We start from the raw sequence: 17,646 nt of genomic DNA on the forward strand, positions 1-17,646 counted from the left end.
ATCTAATTAGTCAAAAGTTCCGTTTTTCATTCATTAAAGTCAGTTGACTGTATCTCATTTCTCAATACTGTCATTTGATAACATAGATGTTTCCAGAAGACTTTTGCTATATTGACATGAGCTTGCTCAAGTGACATTTTACATCATTCTGAGACCAAAACATCAAAACAGAAGGAAATGTCTGCAAACATCAGATCATAATCAAATGCTCACCAATTTCACACTTCAGGTAATAGGACTCAGTTTCTTCTGTGAATAAACACATATGTGCATATAGACTGCTCATGATAACCGTAGTGCTCCTTAATTAAAAAGGGTTCATTCAGTTCCTTTTTTGTTGCCGCTGTACTTCTGTTTAAACACTTGGCGTGTTTTATCGGAAAGTTTTTCACTTCCACCATTAAGAGTTGCTTACACACTTTAATGCACATCAGTAATATTAATTAAATTACCAGTACTCTGAACTGTATCTGGCATTTTTTGTGGTTGTACTAGATTACATTAACGCTGACTATATTAGATTTCAGTATAATATTTCAGGCATTGTTAGTGAGAAGTAGCATTCATCATCAATGACTAAACACCCTGTGGAAAAAATAGATATTAGACAAGCTTCTATAAAACTTTTTAGGAGGGTCTACTCCCTGCTGCCATGTAAGGTGCTTTACCTTCACACCCCCATTATTTATATATATAGCAACTTAAGCAACCTTCAAAGAGGAAATAATTCAATAGTCCCTCTTCCTTGAATTTGTGAAATATAAAGTTTTACAATTTATTAAAAAATTTAAATCTGTATTTTTATTTTCTGTCCACAACCAGTGAAGTGAAATAGTTAAATAGTGTTGTTTGAAATAACTATGATTATAGCATTATGCAGTTATTTAACTTTAGGCCCTGTGCAAAAGACTTGTTCTCAGTGCAAGTGACCATTTACACTGAGAGCAGGTCTTTTGGAATCTGGCCTCCACTGTAAGCCTGTTTATAGACAGGCCTTACATCAAAGTAAGTCACTTATACTAAGAACAAATCTTTTGAAATCTGGCCCATGTTCAGCTAAATGAACTACAATATAGTCAGTTAAAAATATTCAAGAAAAAAACATTTTTTTACTGTGGACATGCTTTGCAATTTTTATGCACCTTGAACTAAAAAAAAAAAAAACAGATGTAGGTTTTTAAATAGTCAGTATAGTTCAGTTTGTATGTCATCTGTCTTCAGAGTCTCCGGTATAAACATAATGTCGTATTTAAACAGTAAGAGCCTGTTTGACATTTAATAATTCAGTCCTGGAAGCTCCTCTGCTTGGATGTGTGCTCCCACCCCCAAATAAAAAGATACAATCCAGTATCCAGCATTAACTTTTTATGCCTAAGATTTTTTTTTTTAATAAAGCAACCACTACATTCTCAAAGACGACAGACATATTCAGAACGACAGTGCTCATCTTCTGAAGATTTGAATAAAATCTACATTTATAAGACACGTCTGTGTTTCCTCATTCTGACATGTGTGGCTCCTTCCTTGTCTTTTAAATTTGTATGAAGCAAACATTATTTCTCTTTGGAAGACATTAATATTATGTGGAAGTCTTTGCCCATAGGTGTGAAAAACAATGTGCAAGGAACTGAATGTACCTTGCAGTCAGTTGACTCCCTGCTCAGATTACTTTCTCTGCTGTGCACCCATTGAGTGTGGTGTAGCCTTTGACTTCCCCAGAACCTTAAATCAGATTAAGTGGGCAATGGGAAACATGAATGAATACATGTACAGGTTTTCAGTAACACTCAGTATGGTTTAGAATATTCCATTTATATATATGAGAAAGTAACCAATAACTATTTGGATTTAACTCTGCCTGGTGTATAGGGTAACTTTTTAGAAAGATCAGTGTGTTTAATATTTTGTTTTGTATGACAATAACTCCACATTCCACCTTGCCACCTCATTATACCTTTGCCTATGTCTAAGAATTTGCAAATGTTAAGAAATACTTAAAAGTACCAATAAGAAACAGGTGGTTTCCGATGTGTCTTATTAGAACAGATTACAGATGATTTAATCTATTCAGATATCTTATTGTTGCATTATTAAGTCGAAACAAGAATATAGACAACTATGACTGGGCCTTAGATCATAACCGAGTTGTTATGTGTTGGAAAAACAGACTCAAGAAATTCACCGCCAGAGTGACACAGTGCTGAGAAACATATTGGCTCCCACAAAAAAATTAAACCAACAACACTGTTGCATAGTAGGAAAATCTGTACTGATAATGGAGTTCTGTACATTGCAGACAAGCCTACTACTTGAAACTGACTGACCCCACACAGCAGTGTCAGTAGTCTCTGCTTATGCAAGCTCACACAGCACTGGATCCCCTCATTAGCACAGTATAGTAACGAACCCATGTTCATCGTGTTTCACTGTTGCAGTCATTACTCTTGGGTTATCCTGCTGACAGGCTACCCTCAGTCGGCCAGAATTCCAAAGTCTAGGTTCGGTGTCGGTTGCTGTCGCCTCTTCCCTGACGTCAGTGCGCCAGGGGTATAAAGGATGCAGCCGACGCTATTTTCTTCAGTCTTTCTTGCCGCGCGGTGCCCGAAGTAAAAGTAGTTCGCAAGTGCCGGTCGGCTGACTCCTGAGATTTTCAAATCCGAATTTCAGAACCGAAGTCTTCATTAAAGCTAAGTGCTCCATTGGGAAAACTTTTTCTTGCTCCAGACTGATGTCAGAAAAAGTTAACAATTGTATTTCTTGTGGGAAGCAAATACCTCATAAGGATTTTCACTCTTACTGTATTCCTTGCCTAGGCCCTGATCACAACGTTGCTAGCTGTCGGTTTTGTGCTAGATTTAACCAACGCACTATCAAGCGTCGGTTCGATTTTGCATTTCATTACTTTGGCCGAAGATTTAATTATATAATGCCGTCGGAACAGCCGACAACTGGAGTTTGCAAAAAACGCAAGGACAAGGATAGGCATCCGGGGTCCAAATCCGACAACAAAGCCTCTACTAGGCCAGTTGCTGGTTCTCAGTGAGGCGCTTTTGCAGCCCCTGGCACCAGCTACCTCAGAGCCACAGGCTGCTACCGACTCCCACATGGAGTCGACTGGGCCTCTGGATACTCAACGTATTGGACACTTGGAAATCACTCCCTCAGATGGGTCCGGAGCCGTTGAGCAGGCATCGGCTTATGAGGGTGTCTTCAGACCTACACAACTATATATTAAGCCATCTTCAACTTTAAAGACAAAGACTAAAGCAACTCTAAAGACAAAGAAACAAGTACAGCATTCTCCTACTCAGACTTCCATGCCTAAAAAACAGATGCTCAAAATGGCCGAAGACCTAATTACTTTGATCTGGGGCTCCCATCCCCCTCCTGATAAGAGGCCTAGGCAAGAGACAGAGTATGATTCTTCTGATCAGGTATCTATTTCCTCCGATTCCTCTTCTGAACAGGATTACTCCATGTTTCCCTATGAGGATTCTGATGCTGAAGAATCCATTCCTTCAGCCTCTCCTCCTGAGGATTATTCTTTTGGGGAAACACTGCATACTATGAGGGAGCATTTCCACTGGGAGAGCCAAGATTATTCTGAATCTAAGAAAAGGCTCAGAGATTTATCTGTTTCTTCCTCAGCACAGACCCCTTGCTATTCCACCTGTTCTAGACATTGTGGACAATGTATTCTCAGAGTCCGGCCTGTCCCCTGACTCTTTACCCCCTGCACCTGCTAAGCCAGACAGATACTACACGGTCCCAAATTCTCATAAATTCCTATATAAAAACCCCGCTGCTGACCTAGAAACTATATCTCAGGGTCCCAAGGGGGTTAAAGCTTCCACTGCAAAAAACCCTGTCCCCTCTGATAGGGATTCTAGGGCTCTAGACAGATGGGGGGAAAAAAGTTTACACTTCTGCCACCCTGGGTGTAAGGGCTTTAAACTGTCAGTTTCATATGCTTAAATATCATCAATATTTAATGTCACTTCTTAAACAGAAAATGTTGACAAATACTGAATGTTCAAAGAACAAGGAATTGCAGGATTTATTGCATGCAGCTGAACAAGTGGGAAAGCATACTTTGCAATGTGGTTATGATTCACTGGAGGCCTCTTGCAGGGCCGCTGTTACAGGTTCTGTTATTAGAAGGCATGCTTGGTTAAAGGAACAGAATCTGGCTGATCATGTTAAAGCAAAATTATTAGATGCACCATTACAGCATGATACTTTGTTTGGTACTAAAGCAGAAGAGGTGTTGAAAAAAATGGAGGATAAAGCAAAATCCATACAGACAGTCAAGGATTTCTTACAGGTATAGCCACCCAGGTTTAGCAGGAACTGGCCTTCTAAAAATTGGTCCTTTCCAGTCTCAGACAGACCACAAAGAGGCAGATACAGGCACCCCAGAGGCAGATCTCAGCCCCAAGGCTCATACAGGCCTAAACAATGGGGTGCTCCTACCTCCAAAAGCGGAGAAGACAAATCACAACCTTACAGGAAACAGTCCCAATGACTTTCCTCTACCAGTTCCAAGCAGTTTTCTTTTGACAGCCCCCTTAGGGGGAAAACTAGCACTTTTTTTCATCAAATTGGCAAATGGTTACCCAAGACAAATGGGTCCTGAACATAGTGTCCCAAGGCTACAGGTTCCATTTTTACACTCTACCAAGGTCAAAGGACATGCCAGACCTGCCACACAATTAATGGGCAGAGGCACAAAAGCAAATTACAGCCCTCATGGACATGAGGGCCATTCAGCAAGTACCACAACAAGAGCAGGGGCAAGGATTTTCCAGACTTTTCCTAGTATCCAGGAAGGACAAAACCTGGAGACCAATTCTGGACCTGTCTATACTAAATATGTTTCTGGAAGTTCAAAATTCAAGATGTTGACTCTACAGCAGCTACTGCCCATGCTGGGCAAGAGGGCTTGGCTTGTAACTTTGGACCTAAAAGAGGCATACCTGCACATCCCAATCAGACAATCTTGCAGAAGATACCTCATAGCTGGCTCAATGCATTACCAATTCTCTGCACTGCATTTTGGCTTATCTACTGCGCCCAGGGTCTTCACAAAATGCCTGGCACCAGTAATTGCATTTTGCAGACAAAAAGGAATTCAAATATATCCATACCTGGATGACTGCCTCATTCAAGCAGAGACAAAGGACATTCTTCTACAGCATCTGGCACTTGTAAAAAGATTACTAATTGGCCTAGGGTACACAGTAAACAAAAAGAAATCAATACTAGTGCCCTCTCAAGAGATAATATTCCTGGGTGCAAGCTTAAAAACAACTGCCCAGATGGCTTATCTCACGCCAGACAAGCAAAAACAACTGACTACTTACTTCAAGAAATTGGCAACAAAAACCCACTTATCTGCAAGGAAAACCCTGCAGGCCTTGGGCTTCATGGCATCCTGCATTCTACTAATTCCATATGCCAGACTGCATATGAGGAAACTACAATGGTATCTGAAAAGTGTTTGGACTCAGCATTGCCACAGCCTGGAGACAGTAATTGTATTCATTTCCTGCCTGCAACAGGAGTTTCGATGGTGGGCAGAAGCCTGTCACCACAACAAGGGTCTGCCATTCAGTTTACCCACAACCAGACAGACACTGACAACGGATGCATCAGATTATGCCTGGGGGGCCCATATGGCAGGAAAATGTATTCAGGGCACATGGCCTGCAAACCAGATGCATCTTCACATCAATCAAAAAGAGATGCTAGCTGTTCAAAATGCCCTGACAGCTTTCAAGGACCTGCTTCATCCAGGACAGTTACTGATAAAGACAGACAACACTACGGTCATGTGGTACATAAACAAGCATGGAGGTACACATTCCTACCCCCTCTGCAGACAAGCAATGACCTTATGGGACACAGCATTGGCTTTTCAAGTTCACCTGCAAGCACAAGTCCTGCCAGGAAAAACAAATACTTTGGCAGACGAACTAAGCAGAAACCTCATGGATCCCCACGAATGGAAACTGGATCCACAAGTATTCAGCATGATAATAAGGAAATGGGGATGCCCAGACATAGATCTATTTGCCTCCTCTCACAACTGTCAATTGCAGATATTTTGCACAAGGATTTATCACAAACAAGCATGGAAAGTGGATGCCCTATCATTCAGCTGGAAAAATTTAACAGTATATGCTTTTACCCCACTGCCTCTCCTTCCCAGAGTACTCCTAAAGGTCAGACAAGAGAAGCCAAAAATGATACTGATTGCACCAGACTGGCCACGCCAACACTTTTACCCAATCCTAAAGAGCTTGTCTCAAGGTCCAGCATGGATATTGCCTCAAACTTCTCACTTGCTGACCCAACAAAACAATCAGATCCTGCACAGCCAACTCAGGACCTTAAATCTGGCAGCATGGCGGATAATGTAGCCATTCAGAACACTCCTCTTTCAAAAGCTGTTATGGATGTTATCTTGGAGGCCAGGAGGCCCATTACCAGAAAATCTTATGCAGAAAAATGGAAGAGATTCTGTGCTTGGAACCAGGAACAAGGCATTGACACGTATGTACCAAATATTCCTCAGATTTTACAATACCTAACTGAGATGCTGAACAAAGGCCTTTCTTTCTCATCAATTAAGATTCATGCCTCTGCCATTTCAGCACATTACAATACGGAACCACCTATCTTTTCTCATCCTTTAATAAGGCAGTACCTCAGAGGGGCCAAAAACATTAGGCCTCCAAGGAGAGCACCAATTCCGGCCTGGGACCTCAGTTATGTTTTGGAAAAACTCACACTGCCTCCTTTCGAGCCAGCATCAACAACAGATATAAAATTCTTATCCTGGAAAACAGCTCTGCTCCTAGCAATAACCTGTGCAAGGCGAGTCTCGGAGTTACAAGCACTCATGGCTGTGGAACCTTTCATCATTTTTCATCCAGACAGGGTTTCTCTGAGGACAAACCCTACATTTATGCCTAAGGTGGTGTCCAGTGTGGCCCTCAACCAAACCATTCACTTGCCTACCATTTACCCAAATCCACAGAACAAGGGTGAGAAAATTCTGCATTCTATGGACATACACAGGCAGTTGTGCTTCTACTTGGACAGAACTAAAGCTTTCAGAAAGACTGAGCAGCTTTTAGTGTCATATGCTGCAGGATCACAAGGAAAGGCTATCTCAAAACAGACTATTTCTAAATGGATAGGCCATTGCATCCATTTCTGCTGTTTTCAACATGGCAAATCAGTGCCTAAGGGCATTAGGCCTCATTCCACCAGAGCAGCAGCCACTTCAGCAGCCTTCCTCAGAGGAGTACCAACCAAAGATATCTTAGAGGCTGCAACGTGGAGTTCAGTGCACACCTTTACAAAGCACTACCACTTGCCTCTCTACTCTAAGTCCAGAGCAGGCTTCACCACTGCAGTCCTGCAGGGCCTCCTAGCCTCTCCTAATCCTATTTAGCCCAGCCACCCATCCTCAGCTTTGGGATTCTACCCAAGAGTAATGACTGCAACAGTGAAACACGATGAACATAGTGCAACTGTGTACCTATCATAAATGTAGATGTCTGAGTGTATTCGCTGTTGCAGTTCAGGTTACCCACCCACCATCCCCCTTTTCTTTGCTGGGACTTATCTGTACTTCTCTATCTTATACAACCTTTTTGGTGTATTTGCTTGTAGATGAAGGAAATGTTATCTTTGTGCATGCATTTCTTATTGGTATATTTTTCAGCCTACCAATTTGGGGCACCTGACATCTAGGGCAAGAAAAACTGAAGAAAATGGCGTCAGCTGCATCTTTTATACCCCTGGCACACTGACGTCAGGGAAGAGGTGACAGCAACCGACGCTGGACCTAGACTTTCGAATTCTGGCCGAATGAGGGTAGCCTGCCAGCAGGATAACCCAAGAGTAATGACTGCAACAGTGAATACACTCAAACATCTACATTTATGGTAGGTACACAACTGTACTTTCTCTGCTATCATAGTCACACAGCACCAGACCCCCTAATTAACACAGTATAGTAACGAGCCATTCTCTGCTGTCATACTCGCACAGCACCAGATCCCCTCATTAACATAGTATAGTAACGAGTCATTCACTGTTGTCATACTCACACAGCACCAGATCCCCTCATTAACACAGTATAGTAATAAGCCATTCTCTGCTGTCATACTCACACAGCACCAGATCCCCTCATTAACACAGTATAGTAATAAGCCATTCTCTGCCATTTGGCCTAATGCCTCCCATGCACAACATACAAGGTTCAATTCTGACCTGTAGCCAAGGCCTGTTTGGAGTTTGCATGTTCTGCCTGTGTCTCTGTGGGGTTCCTTCCACCTCCAAAAAAAATGGTAAGAGTTTCTATCTCAAACGCACCAATGAATGGAGCTGTGGGCCGCAGCACAGACTCTACATGGTGCCCTATAGGGGAAAAGTTGTAAAGATCAACTAATTTGGGCATCTACTGTGGTGAGCACTATCCTCAGGATAGGAGAACACAGATCACAGACTGCGTGCTGTGGCAGAGCTAGCCACCTGACCGTGTACAATATGGCTCTAGGTGATTCGGTCATGTTGACTAATGTCACCCAATAGGAATGGGAATTTGCCAGTGATATGTGAGTTGAAGACCTGGATTAATCCAAACCACCAAAAAAGAAGCAAGTCCACCAGAACCAAAGGTCATGCAGCACAATCAGCAGATGTGAAAACAAAACAAAGAAATGACCTGCACAGCTGAACTAAAATAATAAAATGTATTCAAGCCAGTGAGTGCTTTCGTGCATAAGCACTTCTTCAGACCGAATAAACTTAAACACTCAGATGAACTTAAATACTGCAACTCCATTAAAAAAAAAAATTACATAAAACACTAACACCTATAAAACAATTAATCACCATAACAATAGGCTAATGCCTGATCTTGCATGTCTTCAGATAAGGTCTAAGGGGAATACTCTCATACTCTCATTCAAGCACTAAAAACATGCTTCTGGAGCATTTCTCCCCGGGCCTCCGCTGAAAACAGGATCTGTGGAACCTAGTCGGACTTTCCCAGTCAACAAATGTTAAATAAAATAAATAAAAATAAATAAAAAATAAGCCTAAATTCCTGTCAGCTTGTGCAGTTAAAATCCATCTTAATTCATTATTTTCTGTTGTATTGATAATACAACCATCCCTGACGTTTCTACGTGTTAACTGAATCACCTTGAACAATATTATAACATGCTTGTGCAATGTATTTGTATGGGCCTCCCTTCTGATTTCACTGACATGCTCAAGAACCCTTTCTTTCAGACTTCGATGTGTCATGCCAACATAAAAGCAGGGGAAATCTTTACAAATTGCAAGATATACCAAATTTCTGCTCTTACAATCCACGTACAATTTAAATTCATACTTGATTTTAGTGGTAGGATGTACAAAATAAGGGATGTCCAAGATGTAACAGCATGCCTTGCAGCAACAACAGGAGTGTGTGGCAAACCTAGAAGACAAAACGCATGGCTCAGATGCCATATTATTCTTATAACAAAGCCTTTGTTTTAAGTTCTTAGCATTCCCAAAATAAAACTTCAGCTGTTCACCTACAGTCTTTCTTACACCCTCATCTGCTAAGACTATTGGCCAATTCCTTTTTATAACATTACATATATCATTATTATATGAATAAGTAAAACTAATTCGTAAACAACAGGGAGCTTGGTGAAACTTTTTATGATTCCTGTTCCTAGAGTAACAACCCTTTCTCTGCCATCTTACCTAATCAAAGGAACATTTTTATGAATCACTCATTAGCATAAAAGCAGTGCATAGTACAACAGGGATGCACAATTAGTAAGATGAGCAATGCATACCTTTGGTAATAGTTTTTCCTGCTGTGGTAAGCTGTGTTGTCATGCAATATCAAACAGTGAAGCAGCTGTTTGTATGCAGATGAGAAAAGGGATGAATTGGGCACAGGGCTGCTTACTATGTTGCACTAGGCAGTTGTATCTGCAAGTCATAGATCATAGGATACTTTTTATGCCACCTTTGTGGATCGTGATCTGGGTTTACGAATCTTGACCCTTAAAGGCAGCATATTCTACATAGTGTATACAATGCTTGTCTACATCAGCATAATATGTGTATGAATCCCAGGGTCTGATCAGATCTTGTCAATTTAAGATACCATATACTGACAAGTAGAAGCTGATCATAACTAATGATGTGCACCAGTTCTGTCACGCACAGTGCTAAAACCTTGATAACCCAGACAACCAGGGATCGATTAGTGGTCAGGACACTGGAGTAGCTGGCCTGGGAGGGTGGAGGACAGCAGTCAATGCCAACTCACCCATCCTAGAGGGTTGGATGCAGTTTTGTCCACTACATGTCTGACACTTAGAGGAGGCTAGATGCACTAGCAGAAAGCATCATCAAGGTGTGAGGATGAGTTTCTAGGAAGTAGCGTCCTTGCTGTCACCAAGGGATGGCTGTATGGGTGGTACTATGCATGGGGTTACATAATTGGCACTGTATGAATCCTGCTCATCTAAGCTACCATGGAGAAACAGATGGTAAGTTAAAGCAAAACACACCATGATGGCTGCCTAGATGACAGCCTGTCTTCTACAAGAAAGGGTTTAGGGGTAACTCAGTCCACAGGCAAAGAGGATATAAAAAAGTGATATGCAGCTATCAGGATATCTCAACAAATCGGATATTGCAGTATGCATGGTTATGAAGTATTTAGTAACATTTCATCTCATTTCTATTATTATTAACATGTAATACTCAGTTTTATCAGATATTTTTGTTAAAAATATTACTTTAGAAACACCAGTAATGTTTTACAGAAATGCATGCAGCATCTGCAAGATTTTAATGCAGTACTTACTACTGGATGGGGCTCCTTTTAAAGACACACAATGACATAGTGGAACAGTTTTACACTACAACTGCACTATGTTTAAACAAGCAGATTTTTCTAACTCTAGGTACACTAATAACATTGTTTTTGTATAACAAGACATTTTATGTAATACTATAGGCCAATCAGCAGGAAAAATTAAAACACGTACAAAACCTAAATAATAATAAAAAATGGTGTGCTGTCCTTCACCAGGAAGTTTTAAACAGCACTGTAATTCTGACAAATTTATAACACACCAAGATTTGAAAGCTGATTTTATTTTATACTGAATCTCTGTGTATTTAGAAACATCAAACTTTAGTATCAAAAGCTTTTATGAACACGTGGGTAAACTCTAGAATCTTTGAAAGCAAAATACCTTTTACAGGATTCAGCATATTTAAGTAGGACGCAACACAGTATCTAGCAGTAGGTCTTTCATTTAACCTTTCATTATGTTGCAGCAGATCTACATAATGATAGTATGAAAGACCAACTGCAACAGTTTGATGTAGGGCCACTAAAGCATTTTTGTTTGGCAGCTTCACGCACATGCACACACTGCTGTTTATATAACTAACGCTGACATTACTGTGCCTCAGGGAGAGGGCAATACTCTGAGGCATCCCAAACTCAGACCCGGGATATATTCTCTTTATTCACGCTTTTAATCTTACTGTTTTGAGGTTCACACTTGTGGTCCTCAGAATTCCAAAAGGAGCACAGAATGGACTTCAGATCATGAAAGATTTCAGCTTTGATTAGAGACTCCCATCAGATCCATTTTTCACAGCACACTACACAGTGTATAGATTGACACAACTTAATGAGACAAACCCTGCGAGAGAGTAAGCATATGACTGAATATTTGGACCCGAGAAAATGGCAGCAAATGAGATTATGGCAGACACCATCGGCAGCTAGTTGCCTACATTTGCTGTTTGACTACATGGAACGTTACAGAAAGCTCACCATTACTCCTTCTCCAGAAACTGCAGGCGTTTCAGTGCCAGTACCTTTACTGTTACACTCAGTAACCTAGGCCTGAGTCCACTCTTCCTCTCTAGAATCTTTCAGCTCTACCTTCTGTCAGTCCTCAACAATTTCTCTGGTACAAGACAACATCAAGTCAAATTCAGGTCCTTACCCTGGATCTCACCAGAGGTTAAAGCAGAGATGTTCCCGTGGGAATAAACAGTGGTAACAATACTGTAAAAATAAAACTACTACTTCTTTTAATTTCTTTAGCGAGACCAGAAACTGCACTAAGGCCTTGTTGCTAAAGACCAACAGACAGTACTTTATTTGCTACTCAGAGTAATAACAGAGAAGTCAAAGAGTCTACCTTGCTTTTAGCCTTTCTAAAAAAATAAATAAGAAGCAAAAAGGAAGAGATTCACTCTCTGTGGTAGGTAGAACTCAAATAATCGTGCACCTCTCTGGTGTGATACTAAGTGTGGCATCCAGTAAGGTGTTACTTAAAATAACAAATTGGATTCAGCTCTTTGAGGTCATTCCCTATTTATTTATTTATTTAACATTCGTTTACTGGAAAAGTCTGACTTGGAACTAAGCTAATTTTCAGTGGAGGCCCAGGGAGAAACACTCCAGATGCATGTCCTTGTAACATGGGAGGAAACTGGACCACCCGGAGGAAACCCACACAAACACAGGGAGGACATGCAGACTCCACACAGAAACCACTCCAGTCGAGAATCAAACCAGAGAACCTCTTGCTGGGAGGTGATAATGCTACCACTGCACCACTGCGCCGTATTTAAGTGCCATGATGGAATAACATAACTCTAGAAAGTTATAGCCTACTAGACTTCAACTAGTTCACATTAAAATCACTTAACATAACCCAGGTCTTCTTTGCACAGTCTACTCCAAACTTTCCTCAAGCGTCATAATCAAGCTAGGAAGACATATTTAAAATCCCCCCCCCCGCCAAAACAAAAATAATTAACTACCCAGCAGCAGTTGAACAATCATAAAATTAGGCTCATTCTTATTATTTTTTTTACGTAACATTCCCCTGAACCTCCATGGCGTAGTCCATCCTCATAGAACACTCGCTGTGTATGCCATCTAACACATCAAGCAGACCATCTCTCATTCTGGTCTCTATGTTACCTAGAACTTCAGGGTCTTTGCCAAGTAGTCATATTCCAAGAATGTTATTCAAGCTATAAGGTTTAGTTGGGTGAGTTTCAATTCCTTCTTATTAAAATTTCCTGTTACTGTACAGGTTACCAGTGGGTTTGCTGGACTAAGGATCTTGGAGTTTGTCCTGGAATTACAAATCCAGGATTTATCTGTGCACCTCCTGCCCTAATCATTTTTTTTTTCAGTGAAAGAATAAGGCCCTTTTAAAATCCTATCTAGAAGTATGTAGTTTCAGAATAAATATGTATTTGCTCTATAATTCTACATCCTAAACTAGGAAAGCCTCTTTGTGATTTTACTCCATTTTGCCTCATGGCTGAGGGTAGGGATACACACTGTTACAGTTGTGTTAGTCTTTTAAGATTTCCGTGGGTTATGTCTCTTTTGCATTCCTATGATAATGACTGTTTTAGAACTGCACAATGTAGTTTATATTCCAGTCACTATGGAGGCCTGAGCACAGCAATGCCATTGCTACTGGTAGGGGCACACTGCAGAAAACTGCCTCAAATGGCTTTGTACAGTCATGAAGTAACAGTTAACATCAACACATAATTTAGTAATAGAAAATAACCAAGGTGTCTTGCAGAGGTACAACCACAGAAAAAATAGGCCGATATTTAAACTACTGCTTTTATGGGATAACTGTCTTATTTAAGTACAGTTTTTAACTCCTTGACCTGTGACAAAACATATAGATAAAACGTAAGTGTAAAATACATCTTACTTGAGTTTTTGATGTTTGATTGTTATAAGTAGTTTTATTTATGCCAAGTTTATGTACCACAAATGAGTACAAGCAGACATTCCATTTTTGCTAATGCATTTTGTTGGTTCATTCATAATGGAGGCTATACTAGGAGTTCCCTGTGTTCTTTACTGATGTCACATTTTCTTGTTTCTTTCAGGTGGCCATGCCTCACCAGTGGTTAGAAGGAAACTTACCTGTGGGTGCTAAGTGTGCTGTCTGTGACAAAGCGTGTGGAAGGGTACCACGCAGACTACAGGACTGGCGGTGCTTATGGTGCAAGGCCATTGTAAGAAATTTTCCTGTTTTCTCCTACAAGTTATGACAGTCCCCAGCTAAACCATGTAATGCTCCCAAGACTCTCCCTCTGTGTAATAAACCATTAGGGAGGACACACTTTAGTCAAAAATATTAGTGTTAGAAGATGGTTCTACAAAATTAAACTGGCTTATTATTAATGCATAATAGTTTTAAATGGAATAATCTGTGAACAGAGTCATTACTGAAGCACATGGGATATTTGAAAATGTGCTTGGTAACACATCTGAGGGAGCATCCCATGGACAGCTTTCACAAGCTTGCCTTGCACCAGTGGATATTTAAAGGCTAAGGATGCTGTCTGCCTGTCAGCAGGTTTTTGTTTAATCTATGCACGTACGTAATAAAGAAACAGTGGCATGTCCTCAGATGGTTCCCATTCAGAAGCCTGAAACATCATAAGCCTGAAAATCAAAATCCTGAAACCAAAAGCCTGAAAATTCAGAATCCTGAAAACTCAAAATCCTGAAAGCCCAAAATCCTGAAACTCAAAATCCTGAAAACACAAAATAGACATACTGATGTCATTGTGGCTTTGCTATTGTTAGCCCTGTGGTGTTAGGTCATGCGTTGGGGTCAGGTAAGTGTGCGGTTGGTTTTATTTTAGGGTTAGGGGCGGTTTAAGTGAGTTAGGGTTAGGGCGCATGTTAGGCATGTATGCAATAGTGACAAATATTGGGGTTAGGGGCGGTTTAAGTGAGTTAGGGTTAGGGCGCGGGTCAGGTGAGTGTGCGATAGTGACGGACCTTAGGGTTAGGGTTAGGGTCAGGGTCAGTTGGTAGATATTAGTGTCTTTATAGTGACATATTAGCATTATTTGTGTTTTCAGGATTTTGGTCTTTCAGGATTTTGGGCTTTCAGGATTTTGAGTTTTCAGGATTCTGAATTTTCAGGCTTTTGGTTTCAGGATTTTGATTTTCAGGCTTATGATGTTTCAGGCTTCTGAATGGGAACCCCTCAGATATAATATTTAAACAGATTATACTAAAATCCTGTTTGCTGAAAACAAGTCTGCTTGAAAGCCAGATTTCTTATCATTGAGCTTATTTTCAGTTCCTTTGGATTCCTGTACGAAGTGGCATAGGCTTCTTTGCCAGATCTGTAGACCACTATTATGTTTATTGATTAGAAGAATAAAGCCCTGACTACAGCCTATGTCTCTCTCTATCTTTCCCGTTTATGCACCATGTGGTACATTAGGCAACAAGCACCTTTCAGCACTTGTTGTTTCTGTAGCAGTTACAGGTTTTATGGGCTCAGCTTGCTATCCCAAGACCCAACCCTCCTTGGGGGGGGGGGGGGTGCACCACACATTTTAATGCACAGTCACACCTAGGGCCAGTTTAGAGTGTCCAATGTGGGAGGAAACCTGAGCACTCAGAGGAAACCCACATGAACACAGGGAGGACATGCAGACTTCGCAAAGAAGGCAAAGAATCGCAAAGAATCGAACTGGAGAACCTCTTGCTGTGAGGCGACAATGCTAATTGCTACACCACTGCGCTGCCCGCAGCCTAAGTGACCCACGTTCAGTTTACAACTCGGTCATCTGACGGCGGGGAGGGTGGGCCTACCCATCCTGGGGGATGCACATTTGGAAGAATCTTGTGGTTTATCCATGATGGAGACAGAAGGGGGAGGGGTGTGACTTCAGGTAGACAGACCAGTGGTAGAGTTACCACAGAGGTGGGATCATACTTCAGTATTCACATTACATGTCTGTCCCTAAGACATAAATGACTGCCCTCAAAGTGGTGGGAGTCTAAATCCCATTACTTGAAAGCAGTATAAAGTTGCCATAAGATGTCTCATTTTCTTACCTGCCCTGAACATAGCCTACATGTAGTCTCAGTGAGGCTAGTTCAGGTTAGATGACCCAGTGAATGAGGACACATCTCTAGTGGCAGCTAGTCTGTTGTGTGGAGTCAAAGGGGAACAAAATCTGGATACCACTGAATAACGCTTTTTTGTTTTGTTTTTGGATGTCTGAAGCTCTCATGTACAGAAGGCTATGAATCCCCAAATTCAAATAGACATCATCCAGACATCCAGTCAAAAACATGTAGACGGATCTGTTTTTATTGAGCAAATCTGAAAAGGCTATACTTAGCTGCAAGGGACAGTTATGGCCCAGCATGATTCATACAATTGTAGCTTGCTGAGTTTTTGCTATTTAAACTCACTTCTGTGGCTTTCCTATGGCTTTTTGATTTTCTTTCCAGCCATACTGAGAGAGAGAGAGAGAGAGGGAGAGAGAGAGAGAGAGAGAGAGAGAGAGAGAGAGAGAGAGAGAGAGAGAGAGAGAGAGAGAGGGAGAGAGAGAGAGAGAGAGAGACAGACAGAGAGAGAGAGAGAGAGAGAATTACGTTATTCACTGAGAATTGTCCTAATCTGGTGTTAGACACCCAGAGGTGTCACCATTGGCTGTAGATGATTACCGTTGTTGAAATGACATCCACTCTCACGTGCAAAAATGGGAAAAAGAGACTGTGGATGGATGGGTGGGTGGATGGATGGATGGATGGATGGATGGATGGATGGATGGATGGATGGATGGATGGATGGATGGATTGATTAAACTTCTTTTAACCTCCATAGCATTATGGAAGAAGATGTCAGTATAAATAATAGAATGAAGTTATTGAAACACTTATCTGTTTTGAAGGTCCTTTATTCTCTTTTTAAGCCACTGATAAAGTACCAGCAGTACAACTGAGCATTATCCTTGGTTTTTGCTCTTTGGGTTACCTAGGATTGTCCATTTGTTTATTGGACCCAGACCAGACTACATGGCCATAGTAGTGGATCACAGTATATACTGTAGGAGCCTACAGATTTGAGTCCCCCCTTTGATAGAGGATTCAGGAGGATGACCTCTAGAGTAAAAAAATAAAAGGTTCTCTATTGATTTGTCAACAGCTTAGGTTGTCGAATGCGTATTCATCAACACCTAAGCGTCGAACGCTTAAAGTAGCAAACAGTCACATCATCGAATTCTTTCCTCGGGAAAGAATTTGCATGGCCGTTCTCGGGGATTTGCCCTTTCCCCAATGTAACGTGGTCTTGGAGTTGGTATATTTAGTTAGGGGGGTGTGGGGGCACGGACCGCCATAGTGAGGAGGGGGAGCACAGCCCCCCACTATGTTTGGGTGTTTGTTTATTTTGTTTGCGGGCGGCCAAGTGAATTCTTTCCCTTGGAAAGAATTTGATGATTTGGCCATTCGCTGTTTTTAGCTTTTGACGAGTAGGTGTCATTGACTTTGGATTCAACAACCTAAGCTGTCGATGTTATGATATAGACGCAACTAAAAGGGTTTTGCTTTATGTGAGCCCTTGGACTGCCATCTCCTTCATTCTTGGTAGCTTATTAGAAATGAATCAGGATGAACAGACAAGTGGTGCATGAGCCCTTTCCAAGGGTCTCATAACAGACAGATGCAGATCTTCTTAAGGCCTTATGTGATCTATACGGTACATTTTCTGTGGAGTCATTTTTTTT

At 41.2% G+C, this 17,646-nt stretch overlaps 1 protein-coding gene across 3 annotated transcripts in view; it reads left to right on the forward strand.

Moving 5' to 3' along the window:
- The window catches only part of LOC122789976 (diacylglycerol kinase delta-like), a 1,345,205-nt gene that overhangs the window by 1,093,890 nt on the left and 233,669 nt on the right, over nucleotides 1-17,646 (forward strand). For all 3 annotated transcript variants that reach the window (XM_044057484.1, XM_044057483.1, XM_044057482.1), the window contains exon 7: nucleotides 13,990-14,118. In XM_044057484.1, the coding sequence (XP_043913419.1) occupies nucleotides 13,990-14,118 (129 nt within the window). The remainder of the gene's footprint in view (nucleotides 1-13,989; nucleotides 14,119-17,646) is intronic.

Source organism: Protopterus annectens, chromosome 15.part0, assembly GCF_019279795.1.
Source record: "Protopterus annectens isolate FY-2018-M chromosome 15.part0, PAN1.0, whole genome shotgun sequence".
NCBI classification, from domain to species: domain Eukaryota; kingdom Metazoa; phylum Chordata; order Ceratodontiformes; family Protopteridae; genus Protopterus; species Protopterus annectens.